The 19,435-nt window shown below is 46.6% G+C and overlaps 1 protein-coding gene and 1 long non-coding RNA gene across 6 annotated transcripts in view; one reads left to right on the top strand and one right to left on the bottom strand.

Moving 5' to 3' along the window:
- Positions 1 to 5,686: 5,686 nt before the first annotated feature.
- MTMR3 (myotubularin related protein 3) overlaps positions 5,687 to 19,435 on the bottom strand; it is a 79,535-nt gene continuing 65,786 nt past the window's right edge. The window contains exons 17-26 of one of the 5 annotated variants that reach the window (XM_015562886.1): positions 18,390 to 18,585; positions 16,959 to 17,144; positions 13,931 to 14,101; positions 12,610 to 12,755; positions 10,446 to 11,841; positions 9,700 to 9,753; positions 9,249 to 9,359; positions 8,682 to 8,770; positions 7,884 to 7,910; positions 5,687 to 6,082 (exon numbers count right to left, since the gene is read on the bottom strand). In XM_015562886.1, coding sequence (XP_015418372.1) covers positions 5,911 to 6,082; positions 7,884 to 7,910; positions 8,682 to 8,770; positions 9,249 to 9,359; positions 9,700 to 9,753; positions 10,446 to 11,841; positions 12,610 to 12,755; positions 13,931 to 14,101; positions 16,959 to 17,144; positions 18,390 to 18,585 — 2,548 coding nt within the window. In that variant the 3' untranslated portion in view covers positions 5,687 to 5,910. The remainder of the gene's footprint in view (positions 6,083 to 7,883; positions 7,911 to 8,681; positions 8,771 to 9,248; positions 9,360 to 9,699; positions 9,754 to 10,445; positions 11,842 to 12,609; positions 12,756 to 13,930; positions 14,102 to 16,958; positions 17,145 to 18,389; positions 18,586 to 19,435) is intronic. The other 4 variants (XM_006762072.2, XM_006762073.2, XM_006762074.2 and 1 more) reach the window with 4 other exon arrangements.
- LOC102773053 overlaps positions 6,004 to 19,435 on the top strand; it is a 14,848-nt gene continuing 1,416 nt past the window's right edge. Inside the window, exons 1-2 of the long non-coding RNA XR_435591.2 lie at positions 6,004 to 6,088; positions 6,226 to 6,378. This is a non-coding gene — a long non-coding RNA (uncharacterized LOC102773053). The remainder of the gene's footprint in view (positions 6,089 to 6,225; positions 6,379 to 19,435) is intronic.

Raw genomic sequence — 19,435 nt, 5'->3', positions numbered from 1 at the left:
TTTGTTAGTGATTAATAATGCTGAGCATCTGTTCTAATGCTTATTTGCCATTTTTACATCTTTAGTCAAGTGTATGTTCAATCTTTCATTCACTTTTAAATTGGGCTGTTTTATCTTAAGAAATTATAAGAGTTGATTATATATTCTGGATATAAGTTCTTTATGCTAAATGTGTTTTGCATCTGTGGCTTGTCTTTTCCTGAAAGTGTTTTTTTGATGATCTCTAATTTTTAGGAAAACCAATTTATCAACGCTTTTAATGGTTAGTGTTTTTTTTCTCCTAAGACTAGGCGTAACGTAGGGCCAATTTTTTTCCTTGTTGTTGGTTTTTCCCTAGACATTTAATAGCTTTTTGTTGTTGTTAATACTCACCTGAGGATATCTTTCCATGGATTTTTAGAGAGTGTGGAAAGGATAGGGAGAGACAGAGAGAAACAGGTTCCTTCCACCAAACTAGTGTGTTTTGAGGCAGTGCTTTAGGGGTTCTCTGCAGACATTTGCTTCAAATGTAATTTTAAATATTAAAAATCATCTTTAATGTGCACATGCAGGTGCAGAACGGGCATTCACTTAAGCTGCCTGAGACCTCACAGTAAGGCCTTCGTTGCTGTGCTTATGTGGGCTTCTCAGGGTCGTTGATCTAGAGGGCTCTGGTTCAGTGCTGTGATCACCAGCCGCGCTGCAACCCCATGCTAGTGGCTTTCACCATAAAATAGTTTTAGTGATTATAACCATTGGATGATTCTTACTTGATATGTGAAGGGTAAAGACTGAAAGCAGGTGTTGGATATTCTATTAACCCGTTTTTATCAAGCGTCTACTTCAGTCTTGGCAATAATAACCAGAGATTGCAGGCAAGCTGTGACTATTACCATTTGCAACTGATTTTCTATATACAGTCAAGATTTTTCTCCATATCATACAAATTCAGAAATACATTGGGTGCTAATATAGTTCACAGCTACCCATTTGCACTAGTCAAAAATGCCCCCCTTGCAACCTCACTGATTTAGGACAGTGTTTTGACTTGAACTTAGACAGTTCATGCTAGTAATATGTTTTATGTATTTGAAAGGTTAAAAGGAAAACCCAAAACACTGGATTATATCAAAACCTTTGATTTTAGTAGCAACTAAGCTCTTTTCCAAGATTTCTGGCTTGGCTAACTCAAAGAGGACCAGGTTAAAGTAACTATTTATCTAAGGCTGTCTTCTAGAAGCACAAGAACACTGAGGGGGAGGGGTCAGGAAAGAATTTTTAATTCAAACTTTGCTACTTATTCATTGGTAACCCCGGATGAGTCTTTGCTGTGCCCTAAGCCTCAGTTTCAACAGAAACCAGGAGGTTGGACTAAATCAGTGATTCTGAACACCAAAACCTTTCTTCAAGTCAGATTTCACCTGGAAGCCTAATACTCAATGGGCCTGGGGGCTCCCTCCCCATGAGGCCTGACAGAACAGCAGGAAAAACATAACACTAATCTAAGGCCCTTCACCTCTAAGTCAGTACTCCAGACCCCCTGCTGTCCCTTCCCACCAGGCCATCTATCTCCCAGACAGACTAAGGGGCTGAGCTGATGGATCCCTCATACCCCACACACTGGTCACAGCATTGACTAGAGAACCTGAACCCAGGGGCTAAACAACTGTCTGTGGGTGAAAATGACACATTTATTTAGTTTTAAATGGTCACTGAGGCTACAGCAGAATCAGTGCTATTACAATAGGCAGGCACTTACTGTCAGAAGCAACACTATTTCGTAACAGCATCCAAGTCCCCTTGGTTACATGTTTGTTTTCTTTTATAAATCAATTGGGAGGCAGTTAAAGGCCAATTTTAAATGCCAATATAAAACAAGTGTCACTGAAAATACAACTGAAATGCAACTGTTATGAGCACTATAAGAACGTTAACTAAGAACTCAGGTATGAATCAAAAGACTACGTGATAAATAAAATACAAGAGCAGCATTTAAAACTTTTAATTCCCATTTTAGAGGGTGCCCTTTCCCCCTCCCATACCTTTCCTGCCTCTGTCCGAGCCTAGAAAGAGCCTGTTTGACTGGGGTTGGCAGCTGGTATCTGCATGGAATGAACTCTACACACAGGAGGGGAACAAAGGGTCGGTGCTGGTTATGTGCTCCGGACAGCGGACAGCGCGGCTCATGTTGGAGAGGCTTAGGAGGGCTGCCTCCTACTCCTGCCTCCAGAAATCTTGTCAGTAACTCAGCTTAGAACACATGTTCTTAGAAAATGTAACTAAGCAGCTGGGACTCCTGCTGTTTTATGCAAAGTTCAGATGGAGAGTCAGGGCCCTGCAACCTCTGGTTATTAGAGCCAGGCCCTTTTTTTAACCCACCCTGCTACTAGCCCTATCTCCGCTGATGCAATTGGGTGGTGCAGCTGGGGACAGGTCACTCAAGCCAGATAATGAAATCCTGAGAAAGCACCTTTAAATCAGTTTTCATTCTTAAAGGGTCAATAGAGGTCAGGGCTAGGGTTAACAACTTCAGCAGGCACGGATCTCCTACTCTCAATGTGCAGCAGCCAAGTATATCAAGGACAATTAATTGCCTGTAATCTTAATTCCCACTTGATATTCTTTGATAGCTAGAAATTACTTAACAAATCCTAAATAACTTCCACTTTGTTCATTCTCCTTTAAATCTGCCACAGTACCTTTTTAATTCTTAGAATATTCTTTGTTAACATAAGAATGAACAGAGAGCATATTAGCAAAATTACTGAAGAAATAATTTTCTATACATTCTCATTAGAAAAACCAGTGGATTAAGGCAGCCTTATCATTTTGGGGACTGGGATAAGGAGGCCAAAGTATAGAAAGAAGGGAAATACTGAATGAGTACCGGGATAGGAAAACTCAGAGCAGCCGAGTTGCTGGTACTACCCCATTCCTTCAGACCAAATTCCTCCACATGATGACGGCCTGAAGAAAGCTGGCCTTGTCCTTGAACCATTCTGCACATACAGCCATCTTCACGGGGCAAGTCCTTGCCTTCAACCCACGCTGTGCAGGTCTCTGCAGCTCTCCACCTGTGGCATCAACAGCCTTGCTAGGTTCTGCTGGTGTTTGAACTCACTGAGGATTAAGCCATTAGACCTCAGAAACAGTAGGGGCTGTGTGTAGACACACCTTGGCTATGAGACAGATACTTTATAAATTGGTCTGAACACAGACTGGTGGGCTCCGTGCTGGACTGAAGGCAGCTGAGACAGCAGCTTCTCCTCCCAGAAGACAGGCTAATTCTCAAACGTGGGTGGAAGGCACTTGCAGCTTTCACACTAGAACCAGCTGAACTGCTTTTAAGTGCTTGTGTTCTAGGCGGAGAGAACATTTATCCAGAAATTGACCCTGGAAAGCCTGCCTCAGAGTTAAGGCCTTCCAAGCAGGTCCCTTTTCAACAAAGCCCAACCAGCACAGCATGGAGATAGTGGGCTGGGGACCCCAGAGCTGAGCACCACTCCACACCAGCCTTCCCGAGGGACGAACTGCGTAACAGTGACACACGGGGAAAGACAATCCCCTCTCTGTGAGGAGGAAGAGCTAGCCAAGATGTGATTAGAAGCTATGGCCTCGCTGGCTGGTTGCATACCTAAGAAACAGGTTCCCCTCTGTGGAGGGAGCAAAGAGATCCCTAGTTAGGCACATAATCCAATCACATCCCATTCAGTTTCTGTCTAAAGTCTCTCATTCAAGAACAGACAAAAGCACTATCTTTTTTTGTTTTGTTAGTCCTCACTAGATTTTCCCCCCCTACTGATTTTTAGAGAGTGGAAGGGAAGGGGAGAGACAGAGACACGTGGATTGGTTGCTTCCCAACTGGGGCAGGGATCCAGCCTGCAACCAAAGTACATACCTTTGACTGGAATTGAACCTGTGACCCTTCAGTTCCCGGGCTGATGCTGTAATCACAGAACGAACCAGCTAGCCATCCCCCCCCCCCCCCAACATCTTTCACTCCACTGGGTAGGGGTGCCCTGAAATCAGAGCAGCAGCAGCAAAAAAAAAGGAGCTTGGAGGCCAGCGGTAGTTTTAATTACTATTGATGCTCAGTTCTTCAGATGAGGAAGAACCACTTGCTTGTTACGGAGCCTGACTGCTGCTTTTTTAGCTTTGGAAGCTAATGTTAGGGGCAAAACCACCATGGAAATGTGTTTCAGTGCTTGGGCGTCATGGTACAGTTCCTTGCCAAGGTCCAGAGTTGAAAAGAAATCTAGTTTTCCTTTGCCAAAGTCCAGGTTCCCAGCAGCACTTCAAACTGTTTCTACGTAAGATGGAAAAGGGATAAAGAGGGGATAAACCAGAAGGAAAAAATCGGAACGTGTTAGCAAACGCTACCATGCGGAACACTAAACTTTATTCACTTTATTTATATATTTAACAGTTCTAAAGTATTTACTTCTTGCTTTGACAAAAAATGAAAAATATAGGAGCACTGACTGACTCCTCTTTAGGAAAAAGGGGTTATATGTACAGCTACGGAGAGTTACGGCTCCTCCTTTACATACAAAGGAAAATATTAAAAAAGTGCTTCATTGATCAAAAAAGGGCTAAGAGCTGCAAGCATTTATTCACACTGTACATCAGACCCAAGAAACCCGTATCATAACCTCTTGGCACCTGTCACTAAGAAATGCACAATATCAGTTAGACTGACTTCTCCCTATCCGCCACTTAGCAGCTTTAGCAGACCCAAGCATGGCCCTACCCACGAAAGGGAGGGCAGGCACAAAACATGGATGCCAACCAAGATTACAATGCACAAACCTAAACTCTCCACCCCTTCCCCATACCCACCTCCACCACAAATATTCTTGATTTAAGGCTCTTTTGGGACCACATCAAAGCTTACTGAGGGGAGGTGCCCTGAATTGCTTACGGGCTGTGTCACTTCTCTAAGGACTGCAGAGTCACCTAGTGGGCCCTCACTGCTGCCAGCAGCACAGGAGCAGGGCAGGAGGAGGAAGGCTGATTGTATGGGACCCGCCCCATTTCCAGAGGCTTGAACTCTAAAAGGCTGATTCTACCCCTTAAGGGGGAGGTCCATGATTTATTTGTTTTGGGAGTGGGGGATTTTGGGAACCCTGAGTCTGGATTTCCATGTGCTAGCCAAGGACGAGATTGTTTGGGGGACCAGGTGCCTGGGCTCAGGGCAGGCTTTGGCCTTGGCCACAGCAACAGCACTCTGGCCAGTCTGCACGTTTATGCCTGAGAGTGGGAAGCATGGGAAGCACGACACAGCCTGGCGAAGGGAGCCATAGATCAAGTTAAACACAATCCCATGGGGAGAGCATGCTGACCACCCATCTCCAGCCCCTCCCCTCTCACTTGCCTCAGAACAACATACACCTTCCTTCCCCCGAAAGCCAATCTCATCTGTCTATAGGTGGGACTGGTCCCTTGCAGGAGGGAGAGGGCACCCAGGGTAACGCTCTTAGGGGAAGATGCTTCCAGCCAGCTCTGCTGTGGCATGAGGAAGGTCACACATGTTAGCACTGGCTCTTCCCCGTACATTATCTCAGGCCTCCACTCCCGACTCTGACCAGCCTCCTTCCATCCTGAGAAACCAAGCCAGCACTCAGCATCGCCTAACAGGCGGCTCTACAGCTACCTGGGGCCTGGCAATCTCTGGTATTCCATTACATTTTTTTTTCCTTTTTTTTTTCCCTCAAGACAACCAGGGGAGCATGGAAAGGGGAGATTAAAAAAAAAAAAAACAGGAAAGAAAAATCAATCTACAATCCAGTGGTACATCCCAAATTTCTGTCACTCTGCACAGGTGGTTCCAAGCCCCCATTCCAAAGTGCACGGGCCTCTCGGTCTGCCAGGCTGCATGGGCCTGTCAGAGGAACAGCAGCTTGGCCTCTGCCTGCCCCAGGTCACGTAGCTTCAGTTTGAAGTGGCAGCAATGGGCTTATCCAGTTCAAGGTCAATGCTGGAGCTCGTGGGATGTAGGCTGCTATAGCAAGACTTGCATACTCGACTGGGTTCAAAGAGCTGCTGGCTGGGAACTGGAACCTTCTGATTACAACAACTGGAGCAGAATACATTCCCACAATTCCTTGAGGTGAGGAGAAGAAACAAAACAAAATTAGTTTTGGTAGCAGATATGGGTGGGGGAACCAACTTCAGAAGACAGGGCTTAGTTGTGTGCAATTCAAATGTGCTGGAGACTCCTCTAAGAGTGAACTTGCATTTGTCTAGCCAAGAAAAAGCCAAGCAGAGAGGGGATCCCTACCTATCAGTCACAGCCTCATCACTATGGCTCAAGGTTATGAGGTCGACAGGAGGATGCTGCTCATGAGAGATCTGTGAAAGCAAATGAGCCCAGGGCAGAAGCAGCTGCTAACTCTATGGGTACGTCCTGGCCCAGAAAAATCCAGTGGCCACACCCACCTGGGCAACAGCCTCTATGTAGCGTGTGATCACAGAGAGGCCAGAGGCCAGTGGAACTCCCATAAGCCCTGCAGATGAGAGAAAATACCCTGCCCACTGGGGAGTGAGGAGCCTTGCCCAAAGGACCACTGCCCCAGAGGCTCCCAGGCAGCAACAGCAACCTGGAGAATAGATTGCTGCCGTCTAGGACTGCTCTGCGCCCAGCATGCAAAGCCAGAGACAAGCAACCAGTGACAGACACATGCTCAGGGTGAAATGACAAGAACACAGATGAACACACATGCCCTTAGTAGATAGGTATCAGTCAATTATGGCTCCCTCCCTGCCCCCATGCAACTCCGGGGACTATCCACTCTGCCTGAAGGCCTGACTTGTACCCAGGCCTCATGCCTCCCCTCTCCTCCACTTGAAAGCCCACCTCTGCACACCCAAACAAGACACCTTTTCACAGCTAACAGGAAAGGAACTGGCAGAGGATGTGTTTCTGCCCACCTTACAAACCCACTTTTGATGGGCCTTACAGGACAAACCAATCCCAATAAGCGAAGAACAGGAGATTCCAAGGAGCTTAACACAGCTCGCCAAAGATTTAGGGAAAGCAGCAAAGGGAAATTCTTAGCCAACATCACTCACTGTTTTTTCATTTACGTTCCTTAGAATGCAAACCCAGTACTGGTTTAAGGACCAGCTAGACACAGAGGAGAGAATACTGAATATCTTTTCAGGACAAAAACCACAAAAGGAAAAGTCTAGGACACAGGGTAATGGAAGGACAGAAAACTAAAACACACAAAACTTTTTCTAGAATACAGTAAGTACTTCACAACTCTGTTCTGAAAAGCATGTCAGCAAGAACCTGTGGTTACACAGAAATATTACCTCAATCTGTTTCTGAATATTTACATTTATTGAACACACCTGCTAGAGTTCAGCTCAAAAGCCTGACATAAATTTGATCAGTTAAGCTTTTCAATCTGACTTCAGGGGATCCTGACAAACCCTATGTGGAGTCTTCCCTTAAAGTCTTCCATGTTAAAACAATTCTCTGGAAAGACAACCTCTGTTCATTTCTGGTCTCTTTAAAAAAAAAAAAAAAAGAGCAGTGATGCTGTTTGACTTAGAAGTCATTAGCATTATTCTGGCATCTCAGAGAATGATTGGCCACCCTCAAAAAAGTCTAAAAATCCAACAGGTTATCCCACAAGACCTGCTGAAGCACCGCTTCTTGTCACAAGCAAGATGGCGGAGTTGACCTGCGCAGTCGGGAGGGGAGTGCAGGGCTGCAGCCTGACTCGGCCCTAATGGTCTGCTCAGCTGGCTGGTTTGGTTCCCGGAAGCCCACCTGCCTGCCTGTGCTCCCAGCCCCAGGTTACATCCCAATGAGTGCAGAGAGGGGGAAATGGCGCGTTAGTGTGAAGTTATTGTAGATATGCAGACATCACAGACAGGTTGTTGCAAATGCTCACCACGTTTGATCAACACGGTCAGTGTCCCTGCAAGGAGGGGAGAAAGAGCTCAGAGGAGAAGCCAACCAAAGACATTTGGGCTTGGGGTGCAGGGTAGGGAGATATATAGTCCTAGAAGTATCATTTCTAGACAAAGAGGTGACTCCATTTTTTGTCTGGGATCACTCACGTGTGTAAGCTATACCACAATTCATATAAACTTCCTATACCAAGAACACTGACCATTCTCTAGTCATCACCCCAGGTGGGGCAAAGCATCAGTAGCAAGTCACTACCCAACCAAGAAGGAAGGAAGAAGTCAGCCTAAAGGACTAGACTGTCCTCCGCTGACCAGCTACTATCCCCAGCTACTTTTGCTCACCACTAGCAAAAGGAAATCAAGTTTGGGGTCAGGAAATAGGATAAGAAGTAGGAAAAATGAAGTTCCCTGCCCACAACTGGAAAACTATTGTGCTCATAGCAGCCATGCTGAATGGGAAGCAGTTTTATTTGAGGAATAAGAAATGGTGATTTGAGAGGTGGCTATTGTTCCACCAATCCAGGAAGCAAAACAAAAAGGGGCATAATTTGCACATTTCAAAATTCAGTCGTGATCATTCTGAACTGGAAGAAAGACACCAAATGCAGTTCTGCAAACACCAATTTCAGAGGCACAAAGTATGAGTTAGAAGTCCTATGGACCAGGGGGCCTGTCTTAAGACAGAACACAGCCAGCCAGATGCCTGCATCTCTCATCTACAGGCTCCATGGACCAAATCTCAACCCCACACCCTGGCCCACCACACCCCCAAGTGGCACCTGCAGTGGTGTTTCCTGCTGGCGAGCCAGAAGGCGCTGTCACACGCATAGCAGTGGGCAGCCAGGTGGTCAGGGAGCCAACGCGTCATCTGTAAAACAGATGGGGCCAGATTAGTAACAGGAAATGGGCCATCCAGCTGTTGCCAGCAGAGCCATGCTGGGGGCAGCAAGAGTCACAAAGACCGTACTGTCTCTGGGGGCACCAGACCAGCAGGTCTGAAGTCAGCAGTACAAGAAAGGCGTCCAAATCATTTTCCTGGAGGGGACTCCAAACTCCCCTGAGATAAAATGGCAGGCAGCAGCAATTGGGTCACTATGAGAGCTGGGAAAGCTCCAGTTCATACAGGCAATGAGGAGAGAGGGCCAGCTCACTGAGTCTCCCTGGCTCAGTAATTCTAGGCTCCATGGGATCCATGGGGATTCACAGACGCGGAGATTCACAGAGGCTCAAGGCTAAGAGTGCTATGAGGTGATTCCTTGCCCAGGGGAAGGGGTTAGGGATGGGGGTGGAGAAGAACTGCGAAACAGTTGCATGGATGGCACTCAGAACAGGGGCTGAGCCTGTACCTCCGTGTCCTGTTTATCCACCTGCTCCCAGCTGGCTTCAGAGAAAATCTCTGTGCTGCAGCGAGACAAAGAGTTCTGATCCAGATTGCTTTCCGAGTCGGGGATTGAAGTCTGTTGGCAAACAAACACAGCTGAAGAGAATGAACCTGGTCTCCTTCCTGAAGAAGAAGAAAGGGCTTGGAAAAGAGGAGGGACCACTGGGGACTTGGGTGGGCCTTGGTGTTAGGGCTGCCGAATCTAGGTACAGAACATCAGCCATCGAGAACTGGGTTGAGCAGGTGCAGAGACAGGGTTGAGCTCAGCTGGAAGAGAGAGACACAGGTCGAAGGCTGTGTGCAGTGATTCTGGGCCTTGGGTTCCAGGAAGTGATTGGGGCAGAAGTGACCAGGATGGAGTGGGAACTCAGTGTCAGCTGCTCCAGTGGGCCTGTCAATCCAACCCTGCCACTTACATCTGTGTGCTGAAACTGAGTGGTTTGGGCCTGTCCTCCTTTCTCTGAAGGACTCTTGGGAAAATGAGAAATCATCATTAGTGTGATGGAAAAACTGAGAAATCAGCTTTAATTGAAAGTCATTGATGAGCCCGCCTTTAATGTACGCTGACTGCCTCAGAGCCAGGTTCACACTTGTCCATCAACACCGAGTACTTGAACATTAGCACACCCAGGAAGAGAGCCTCCTTGATAATCTCCCCTCAGGTACCCCCACTTCGTTACCAGGCCCCGTCACTGCTAACTTCACAGCGCTAGAAATCAATCACTTCTCCATTTCTACTGCCATCACCTGCCAGAGTAGATATATGTTAAAAAAGAACTAAACCTGCGCCGGTACAGCCAGGTGGGGTGGGTAGGTGGGTGGGTGGTGCTACCAGGATAGGACAAGCACTACCGTTTAATAGGAATAGTTGACATTACCCTACAAATGTCATTCTGCCCAGGAGTTTATGCCCTTAACTATGATCCTCCCTCCAAAGAGTCTTGACTGACCATGTATGAGTGCTCGCTCTCTCCCTTATTCTCACTGCTCACTAGGACCCCGTGGAAAGTAAGCCAGGCAGAAAAGAAAGAGGCAGACTGCCACTCGCATGGCTGCCTTTCCAATTTGAGAAATCTGTACAGTCACCAGGCACCCGTCACAAAGGGTGTGCAGCCTCCGTGCGCCCTGCCTCCCAGGCGGCTGTGAAGCGCGGGGTACTCACCACCTCGTCCCCGAAATCCCCGTTGAAGCGCAGGGAGCTGGTCAGGTACTGGCTCTCCAGGCGACTCCTCAGCTCCTGGACTTGTTTCTTCAAGGTCTCCACTTCCTGCTGGTGGCCGGATTCGATCTGACGCAGGCGCTGCTGGATGGTGTCCGTGTACACGGGCATGCCGTCGTCGTCCAGGTGGCTGCGAGACGGCTGGTCAGGGCTGCCCGTTGCAGGTGGCCTCCCTGTCTGGCTATGTAGCCACTTGTGGTGCAAGTTCCTCGAGTGTAAGTGGGCAGAGCTGCCGCTTATAGCAGAGAGCTGGCAGCTCAGTGAGTCCTTGCTCCTACCAGCCTCCCCATTGGCGCAATGCCCGTTGGGGGTGGGGTACTCCTGGAGGGTGCTAAGCCCTGGGTGCTGCTCGGAGGCCTTATTTTCAGTCTCTGGGACACCGTTGCACACAAGTCCCTCTTTACATTCAGCTACAGGCAAGGCACAAGGAGAACGTGCTGGGCTGTGGGTGCTGCCAGGGGAAGTCCTCTGCACCACAGATCCCACTTGGGGCCTCTCGGCCAGGCTCTTCTCTGGAGGCCTGGGTTCTACAGCTTGAGGAAGCACGTCCTTGCCACTGAGCCTGCCACTGTTTACCAGGAAAGGTCTATGAGGAGGCCCACTTTCTGACTTCACTTTATCTTCCATTAACATGTCCAAAGAGCTGTCTATGTTTGGTCCTCTGCCCTCAAATGGGACTTGCGAGAGCAGCGGAGAACTTGACTCTGAGGTACCATAACCAATTTTTTCATCAACTGGGATTGTAGTCATTGCCTCCTCCCTCTCCTCTGCGATATCTCCTATTTGAGGCTGTTCTACAGGGACCTCCAGTACCCCCTCTCCCATGGGGGGCTCCTGGAGAGTGCTGGGAAGAACACTGTGCCCGCCCTGCTCATCAGGAAGACCGATGCCTGGAGGGCTCCTCAGAACAGCAGGATCCAGCGGTGGTGCTTGAGGAAGGACAATGCCTGAGTCCTCAGGGGCCTGCGCCCTGCTTTCCTTTTCTAAGAGAGCCTCCTCTGTGACCTCCTGCATCAGGACGCCCCCCCTCTGGACAGTCTCCTCTGCCCCACTCTCCTCTTTGGTGGCCTCTTGCAAAATGTTCTCCATCTGCCCCTCGGCCACTCCAGCTGCAACAGATAGTTCTGCGCCTCCCAGCACTTTGGTTGGCTTGCCCAGGCTGTCGGGATCAAGCGGCTCCTCTCCAGGACCAGCCAGGCTGCTTAACTCCAGGGAGCGCCTGTGCTGGTGCTCCTGCCACTTCTCATTCAGGCTTGGGTCGCTACTGCGCCGGCTGGCTAGAGGCACCGTGTTGTCGCAGGCTGTGGTCAGATTGTCAAATGATCTAGTCTTTGGTAGCCTAAAACAAAGGATGTGGGGGAAATGAGACTCTGAGGCTGCTCAGATGGAAAGTAGGAAACAACAGATTTTAACAGGTTGTCATTTCACAATTGGGTCCATTATAACTACTCAAGGAGCTCTGGCCTCTCTGAAGTGAGGCTCAGACTGCTAGAAAGGCAAAGCTCCAGGACCAAGCCTTCTGTAAGTCTGCAGACTTCCTCCTGCACACCCTCTACCCCAAAATACACAAAGAAGCTGACAAATGCTACTTTAAGAAGTCGTCCTTGTGCTCGCTTCGGCAGCACATGTACTAAAATTGGAACGATACAGAGATGAGCATGGCCCCTGCGTAAGGATGACAGGCAAATTCGTGAAGCGTTCCATATTAAAAAAAAGAAAGAAAAAAAAGTCGTCCTTTATGATACTGTTTCTCAACTACTGGCAAAGGAAAGTGAGTGCTGCTAATTTCCTAATATCTCTCATTTTAAATATATTTATCAGTCTGAATTCAAAAGAGTTAATTCAGTGGCTGAAACTCAGGCCAGAGGGTCACAACAACATCACTAAGAACTGCTCAGTGCCTGCAGCAGAGTGATGTAGTGGCAGGGCCCAGTGAGGCTCTTAAATACAGCTAGTGGCCCTAACCCTATACCTTTCCTGAGGGAACTTCAGAGATCTAAGAAAACGTGTGGAGCCAGCCAATGTCAGGATCTCTGACCAACCCTGGGTATCCTAACAGGAATACACCACACAAGACTTCAGGCCTTGGCATCAACTCTGGGCTCACCGGCTCAGGAGTGGATCATCAGGGCTGCTGCCAGGGGCTGGGTATGGTGCACAGCTGTCATCCACAGGGGTGGACGGGGATGGGCAGGGCAGGTACACTGCACTCCACAGCATCAGGTTACGCACATGGCACACGGGGTACAGCACCTGAAGAGAGAGTAGAGGACGCAGGTTTTAACAAGTCCTTTAGAGATGTCTAGAAATAAAGGTCAAGAACAAGCACCATGCTTGAACAACAGCAGTTTTTGGCAAATCTCCAAAGGAAGTTAGCATCAGTGGATACAAGTCTATGTCCCTAGAGGGCCTATATAAGATTAGAGTTTTGGCAACATTTTTCACCTGAGAGGCTCCTGTAAGCATGAACACTTGAAGTGTTTTTTTAAAAATCCATTTCTCAGGTCACCTTTACTGACTGACTGACTCAGCAGCTTAATTTGTTGCTTTTTCTACATAAGCGAGTCATTTCACTACATGGTGACCGTTCTCTGGTACAAAAACTTGGCTTCAGAAGACATTGACTATTTTATAGGATCATTTTAATTAATCATGTGAAAAGGAGGGAAATTTCTTCCTGTATTGTTACTTCCCCAACAGGCACAGTAAAGGAGAGAAGCAGTTATGTCACATCTTTCCTCTCTACTTAAATGTGGTGAAAAGCACAATAATAGTCCAGCAAAGCAGTAAAACCTCTGACTAGCCTCCTTTTAACTTCTTTAGAATTTAAGATGCATTCTGACAAAAGACACTACCGTATATCAGCACACTGATGTGAGTGCCTCCTTTTCTCTGCTTAACAGAAGGTGTTCCTTTGAGGAACAAAGTCTTAGAGGGCCTGCCAGTTCTCCATGTAAGCACAGAAATAAAGACACGCATGCTAACGTCATACAGTTTCTGCTCTCTGGAACAGACGCTGCTGTGGCTATCACCACCGGATGACACTAAGGGTGCTGGGGGACAGGTGGCAGCTCCTTCTGAGCTACCAGGGGCACCCAGGGACAACTCCAGTGCTTCTGCCACTCATTGGACAGAACATGCTAGGAGTAAGTTAGCTCTGGCGGAGGTGCCAGGAAAGATTCATGTTTACAGTGGCAGAGATGTATATGAAATCAGACCACCCTGAATAAAATGTCAGAAGCAGGTCAGAGCATCACTAGAAAACAGGTCTTTCTCTCAGGACAAAGTGATAGGAAGAACATGAACCAACCCATCCAGAGACCGCAGAGATGCCTTTGAGAAAAGTTACTACTCAAAAAAGGTTCTTAAATGTCCCCACCAATAAATTCCTTCTGCTGATCAGAGAGGAGAGACTGAAGGATACATACGGCTTCTGACTGAGAGGAATACAGTAGGTTTTTGAAAGCCTTGTTGCCTGCCCGAAGCAGCGACCACACAGAGCATGTCCGTTCCTGAGTATGCTTTTCCCCTCTCTCCTTGGCGTTGTTGCACAGGAATGTTCCAAAGAGGCAGGAATAGGTATGTTGCACCAGTTTCACCTATGGGAGTCCAATGAGGCAAAATCAAGCAATAAGGTACATATTCTCTGGGGAAAGTTCTTCCCAGACATCCTTGAGAGCACTTCCGTTCACACTCGGTAAGAATGGGAGAAGCAAGTAAAACCACGCAATAGCCACCTCCTAACAGCACCAATTTCAGAGTGCCAGCCCCAACCACCATGACTCCTAAATCAAAAGAGCAAAGACGGATAATTGGCATACCCACTCCTCTTGCCTCCCCGACAGTCTCTGAGGTCCTAAGTTAAAGTCACTCTCAAGCTGAACCGGTTTGGCTCAATGGATAGAGCGTCGGCCTGTGGACTGAAGGGTCCCAGGTTCGATTCCAGTCAAGGGCATGTACCTTGGTTGCGGGCACATCCCCTGTAAGGGGTGTGCAGGAGGCAGCTGATTGATTTCTCTCATTGATGTTTCTAACTCTCTATCCCTCTCCCTTCTTCTCTGTAAAAAATCAATAAAATATATTTTTTTTAAAAAAGTCACTCTCAAGAGTGACAGAGCATATAAACTGCATACAGGAGCAGGTTAGTGTGCAACCCAAGTCTGAACTGGGAGCACACTTCTAAATGGCTTTTCATTCAACAAGTGGTTCCTGAGCATCTCACATACTCCAGACGTTTCTATAGGACTGATATACATCAACTAGAGGCCTGGTGCACGAATTTGTGCACTAGTGGGGTCCCTTGGCCTGGCCTGCAGGATTGGGCCGAAACTGGCTCTCCAACATTCCCCAAGGGGTCCTGGATTGCAAGAGGGCACAGACCAGGCCAAGGGACCCCACCAGTGCACGATTGGAGCCAGGGAAGGATGCGGGAAGTTGGCCAGCTTGGAAGGTAACATGGGAGGGCTCCAGGGTATGTCTGGCCTGTCTGTCTCAGTCCCGATCGGCCGGACCCCAGCAGCAAGCTAACCTACCAGTTGGAGCATCTGCTCCCTGGTGGTCAGTGCACGTCATAGCGAGCGCTTGAGCAGCCTTAGCATATCATTAGCATATTACGCTTTGATTGGTTGAACAGCCGACTGGACAACTGGACACTTAGGATATTAGGCTTTTATTATATAGATTAATCAAGTAGGGCCGAAACTGGTTTGGCTCAGTGGATAGAGCGTCAGCCTGCGGACTGAAAGGTCCCAGGTTTGATTCCGGTCAAGGGCATGTACCAGGGTTGCGGGGGCATCCCCAGTGGGAGATGTGCGGGAAGCAGCTGATCGATGTTTCTAACTCTATCTCTCTCCCTTCCTCTCTGTAAAAAATCAATTTTAAAAAAAATCAAGTAGGTCTCCTACCCTGACAGAGCTTATTCTAGTTGGGAAAGAGGAATGACCAGTGGTATGGACAATAATAAGGTAGAGTAAGAGGGGCAGGGCAGGGTGGGACAGCCTCCCTGGCCCAAGACTTGACAGAATGAAGAGAGGTCATGTGGGTATCTGGAAGGGAAATGCTCAGCAGAGGTGACAGCAAGCACAATGGTCTTAAGGTGAGTGTATGCTTGTGATTTCTGAGGAACAGACGGAGGCCAGAATGACTAAAGGACACTGCATAAGAAGAATGGCAGGAAATGAAGCTACACAGATAACCTCTGAGGGAGACCTGCAGGCCATCATTAAGGACCTTTACTCTGTACAATGGGAAGTTGGAGGTTTTTCAGCAGAGGAGTAACATGGTCTGTATTATGCTTTAGAAGGATCCCTTTGGCTGCTGGGTTAACTCTCTTAAATTGGGGCAGGAGGTGATGGTTTAGACGAGTGTGAAAACAGTGCAGACAGCAGTAAATCAGGTTTTAGGTGTATTTTGAAAGCAGAGCTGCAGAATCTGCTGACAGACTAAATTTGGAATGTAAAAGAAAGAGAGGAAATACAGATAGAGAAGCAGCCTACAGGCTGGGCCTGGGGCATTCCAAAACTCAGAACTGGGCAGATAAAGAGCAACTGGCAAAGGAAGCCGAAAGGACCGGCTAGTGAGGTAGAGGAGAACTAAGATACAGTGCATGCTGGAAGTCATTTCTTCTAAGTGTTTCAAGAAAGTGATTGAACTGCCAAATATTAATGGATCAAAGATGAAGACAGTCAAATGGTATAAACTTCCAGTTATGAAATAAGTTATGGAGATGTAATATACAGCGTGGTGACTATAATTAATTAATACTGAATTGCATATTTAAAAGTTGAAAAGTTCTTGTTACAAAAAAATAACTGTATGGTGATGGATGTCAACTAGAATTATTGTGGTGCTCATTTCACAATATACACAACTATCAAATCATTATGTTGTTTACTGAAACTAATTATGTTACACATCAATTACTCCTCAATTTAAAAAAAGAGATGAATGTACACAGACTGATGGAATTTTAAATAAATGGGAATTAAGTATTTTTTAAAAGATGAAGACTTAGAGCTTATCACTAGATTAGTAACATGAAGGTCACTACGCACCTTAGTAAGAATGGCCCTGATAAATTAGTGGGATGAACACCTGATTGGAGTAGGTTTAAGAGAAAATGGAAAAATAAGATTTTGAGATAGTAAATGTAGAAGACTTGAGCTCTACGTGAGGAAATGAAATAGCTAGAGGGGGCTGTAGGACTAAGAAAAGTGTATGAGAGCCACTACACTTTAAACCAACTCCAAGACTATACAAACCTAGTACACCTAGATTCAAGGAATAAACACTTGTTTTTTACTGTTGTTTTAATTTTGTAAATGGGAGAAAGGATGACCCCTCTTAAATTCTAAAAAGGATACACAGATTCAAGTGAAAATGGCCCACTACCATTTGTATTGATACCCCACGAATTTAGAAGGTCCCCAAAATGAAGAACCACATGCCCAAACTCACAAGGAATGCTTCATTGAACTCAAAAGAGCAAGGAAATTGCCTCTGAAGCTGATGCACACAGTCCAGCCACTGCAGAAACACTGGGCAGCGCTCGTTGAGATCATCAGAGTTCTCCCCATGACCACACCGATCAGCAAACTTGTGACCAAAATCCAGCCACTCCATCTCCACGAGGACCTGGAAACCCTGCAGGGAAGCACACAAGAAAGACCATCTGTGCTTGTCTGTCCAGGCTGTGACAGTCCTGGGCCTGGTATCACCAGCTTGAACCCTTCAGCAGCCCCCGACTAAGCCCATCAGAAGCAGCCCTGGATCCAGCCTCGAGGCCGAAGGCTGCATCCCTGATAAGATAGGTTTAAGCCAACTCCCCATTCCCTCAACTTCGTTCCATAATCATCAAAAGGGTACTAAGCCTTTCTTGCGTTAATGTATATTTTTAGCCTCTTTCACTCACTATATGAAAGTCACTATTTTTTTAAATATATTTATTGATTTTTTTACAGAGAGGAAGGGAGAGGGAGAGTTAGAAACATCCATGAGAAAGAAACATGGATCAGCTGCCTCCTGCACACCCCCTACTGGGGATGTGCCCGCAACCAACGTATATGCCCTTGACCGGAATCGAACCCAGGACCCTTCAGTCCACAGGCTCATGCTCTATCCACTGAGCCAAACTGGTCAGGGCTGAAAGTTACTATTTTTGCCCTAACTGGTTTGGTTCAGTGGATAGAGCGTCAGTCTGCAGACTGAAGGGTCCCGGGTTTGATTCTGGTCAAGGGCACATTCCCAGGTTGAGGGCTTGATCCCCAGTAGGGGCTTGCAAAAGGCAGCTGGTTAAAGATTCTCATCATTGATGTTTCTATCTCTCTCCCTTCCTCTCTGAAATCAATAAAAATATAGTTTTTAAAAAGTCAATATTTTCCCCTAAATTTTTTTTACTTTTTAATTTCTGCCTTTCATATTATACCTACAAAGAAAGTAATGTTTGTAAAATCTTTCCTAACCTCTGATTTACATATATTTTAGGGTACATTTATGGTTTTTCTTACATCTTTAAGCCATCAGCAGGTTATTTCAGAGGAGAGCTCTTTCTCCACAGAATACTGTGGTAATATTTATGACATAAGTATACCAAGATCCTTCTACAGAAGCCCCATTTTCGTGGGTCAGGGAAAACTTTTCCAAGTAGGTAGAATACAAAGGAAAATATGCTATATTCTCAATACTTTATTATCTAAATCTGCGCAATTTAAGAGGCAAGAACTGGTAGGCACCACCACAATTTAGCTCAAGGTAAAAGAGCAATGACTTAAAACAAGAAAATTTCACTTTCATTAGACCTATCCACACAACCAAAACTGATCATAAAACCCTCTAATGTGCCCCCCACTCACCCTGAAGTACCAAGTCCTACTCCTTGGATGCACCCACCTCTATGGTTCGGTAATAAGGGTCCAGCAAGAGCTTAGCCAATGCCACAATCTGGGGGGTGCGGTCCCAGCCATCTGAGCAGTGCACTAGCACTGGTCGCTGATCACGATCCACAGCATGCACTACCAAAAGTGCCGACTTCAAAAGCACAGACAGGTGATGGAGCCATTTTGTACTTTCAAGAGCTGAGAGCCAACTATAAAGATAAAAACAGAAGGGGATAAGGGAATGCTGACTCTTCTGATTACGTCACTGTGTCATGTCAAACACCCATCAAATTAAACAATTCCCAAAGACTTTCCCTTCAAATAAACATTGCCAGAGCAAACAGAAAACCTGTCTGTGTCTTTATAAAACATGTACAAAGATGATGCCCAAACCCTACTATGTAATAGAGCAGTGGTCGCCAACCTTTCAGACCTCACGGACCACCGGCTGGCAACTGCTGCAATACAGGAGAGCCTTAGAAATAGGGCAGTCATCAATAGGATCACCTTTTGTTTCAAAAATCTTATGGCTAATTTCCCAGAAAATTAATATTTAATATTTTTCAGTCTGTGATAGGTATATACCCAGTTTAAAAAAACATAGTTCTGGAATCTTCTCGAAGAAAATACAGCCACTTCTGAGATGTAAAACAAGATATTTAGATATTTATATTTAATGATCAGCAACTTTATCCAACAAGTTTTCAAAAAAAAAGTACAGGAAATCCGTTTAACAGAGACTGGATTCAGCCGGGATCCACAAGACCCTTTTTTCAAAAGGCCTTTAGGAAGTATCAAATCACAAGAATTGCCCCTTGAGAGTAATCACAAGCTGATCACACTTGTCTTTTAACTGTTGACAGTTTGTTTCTTGTGATGAATTCCACCCTCCCTTCCCCCCATCCCCCCCCCCCCCAAAAAAGCTCTCTGATTTCTCCAAAATGCAATCAGATTTGTACTAAGACCACAGTGTAGCCCTTCAAACACTGAGTCAGAGGAGGAAATAAGCACTTCTGCTAGGGAGCTCTGAGAGGGCTGTTGCCAAGACTACTATAAACA

The sequence above is a fragment of the Myotis davidii genome, unplaced genomic scaffold, assembly GCF_000327345.1.
Source record: "Myotis davidii unplaced genomic scaffold, ASM32734v1 scaffold478, whole genome shotgun sequence".
Lineage (NCBI taxonomy): Eukaryota > Metazoa > Chordata > Mammalia > Chiroptera > Vespertilionidae > Myotis > Myotis davidii.
The sequence above is the reverse complement of the archived record's forward strand: the minus strand, read 5'-3'. Positions and strand labels throughout refer to the sequence as shown.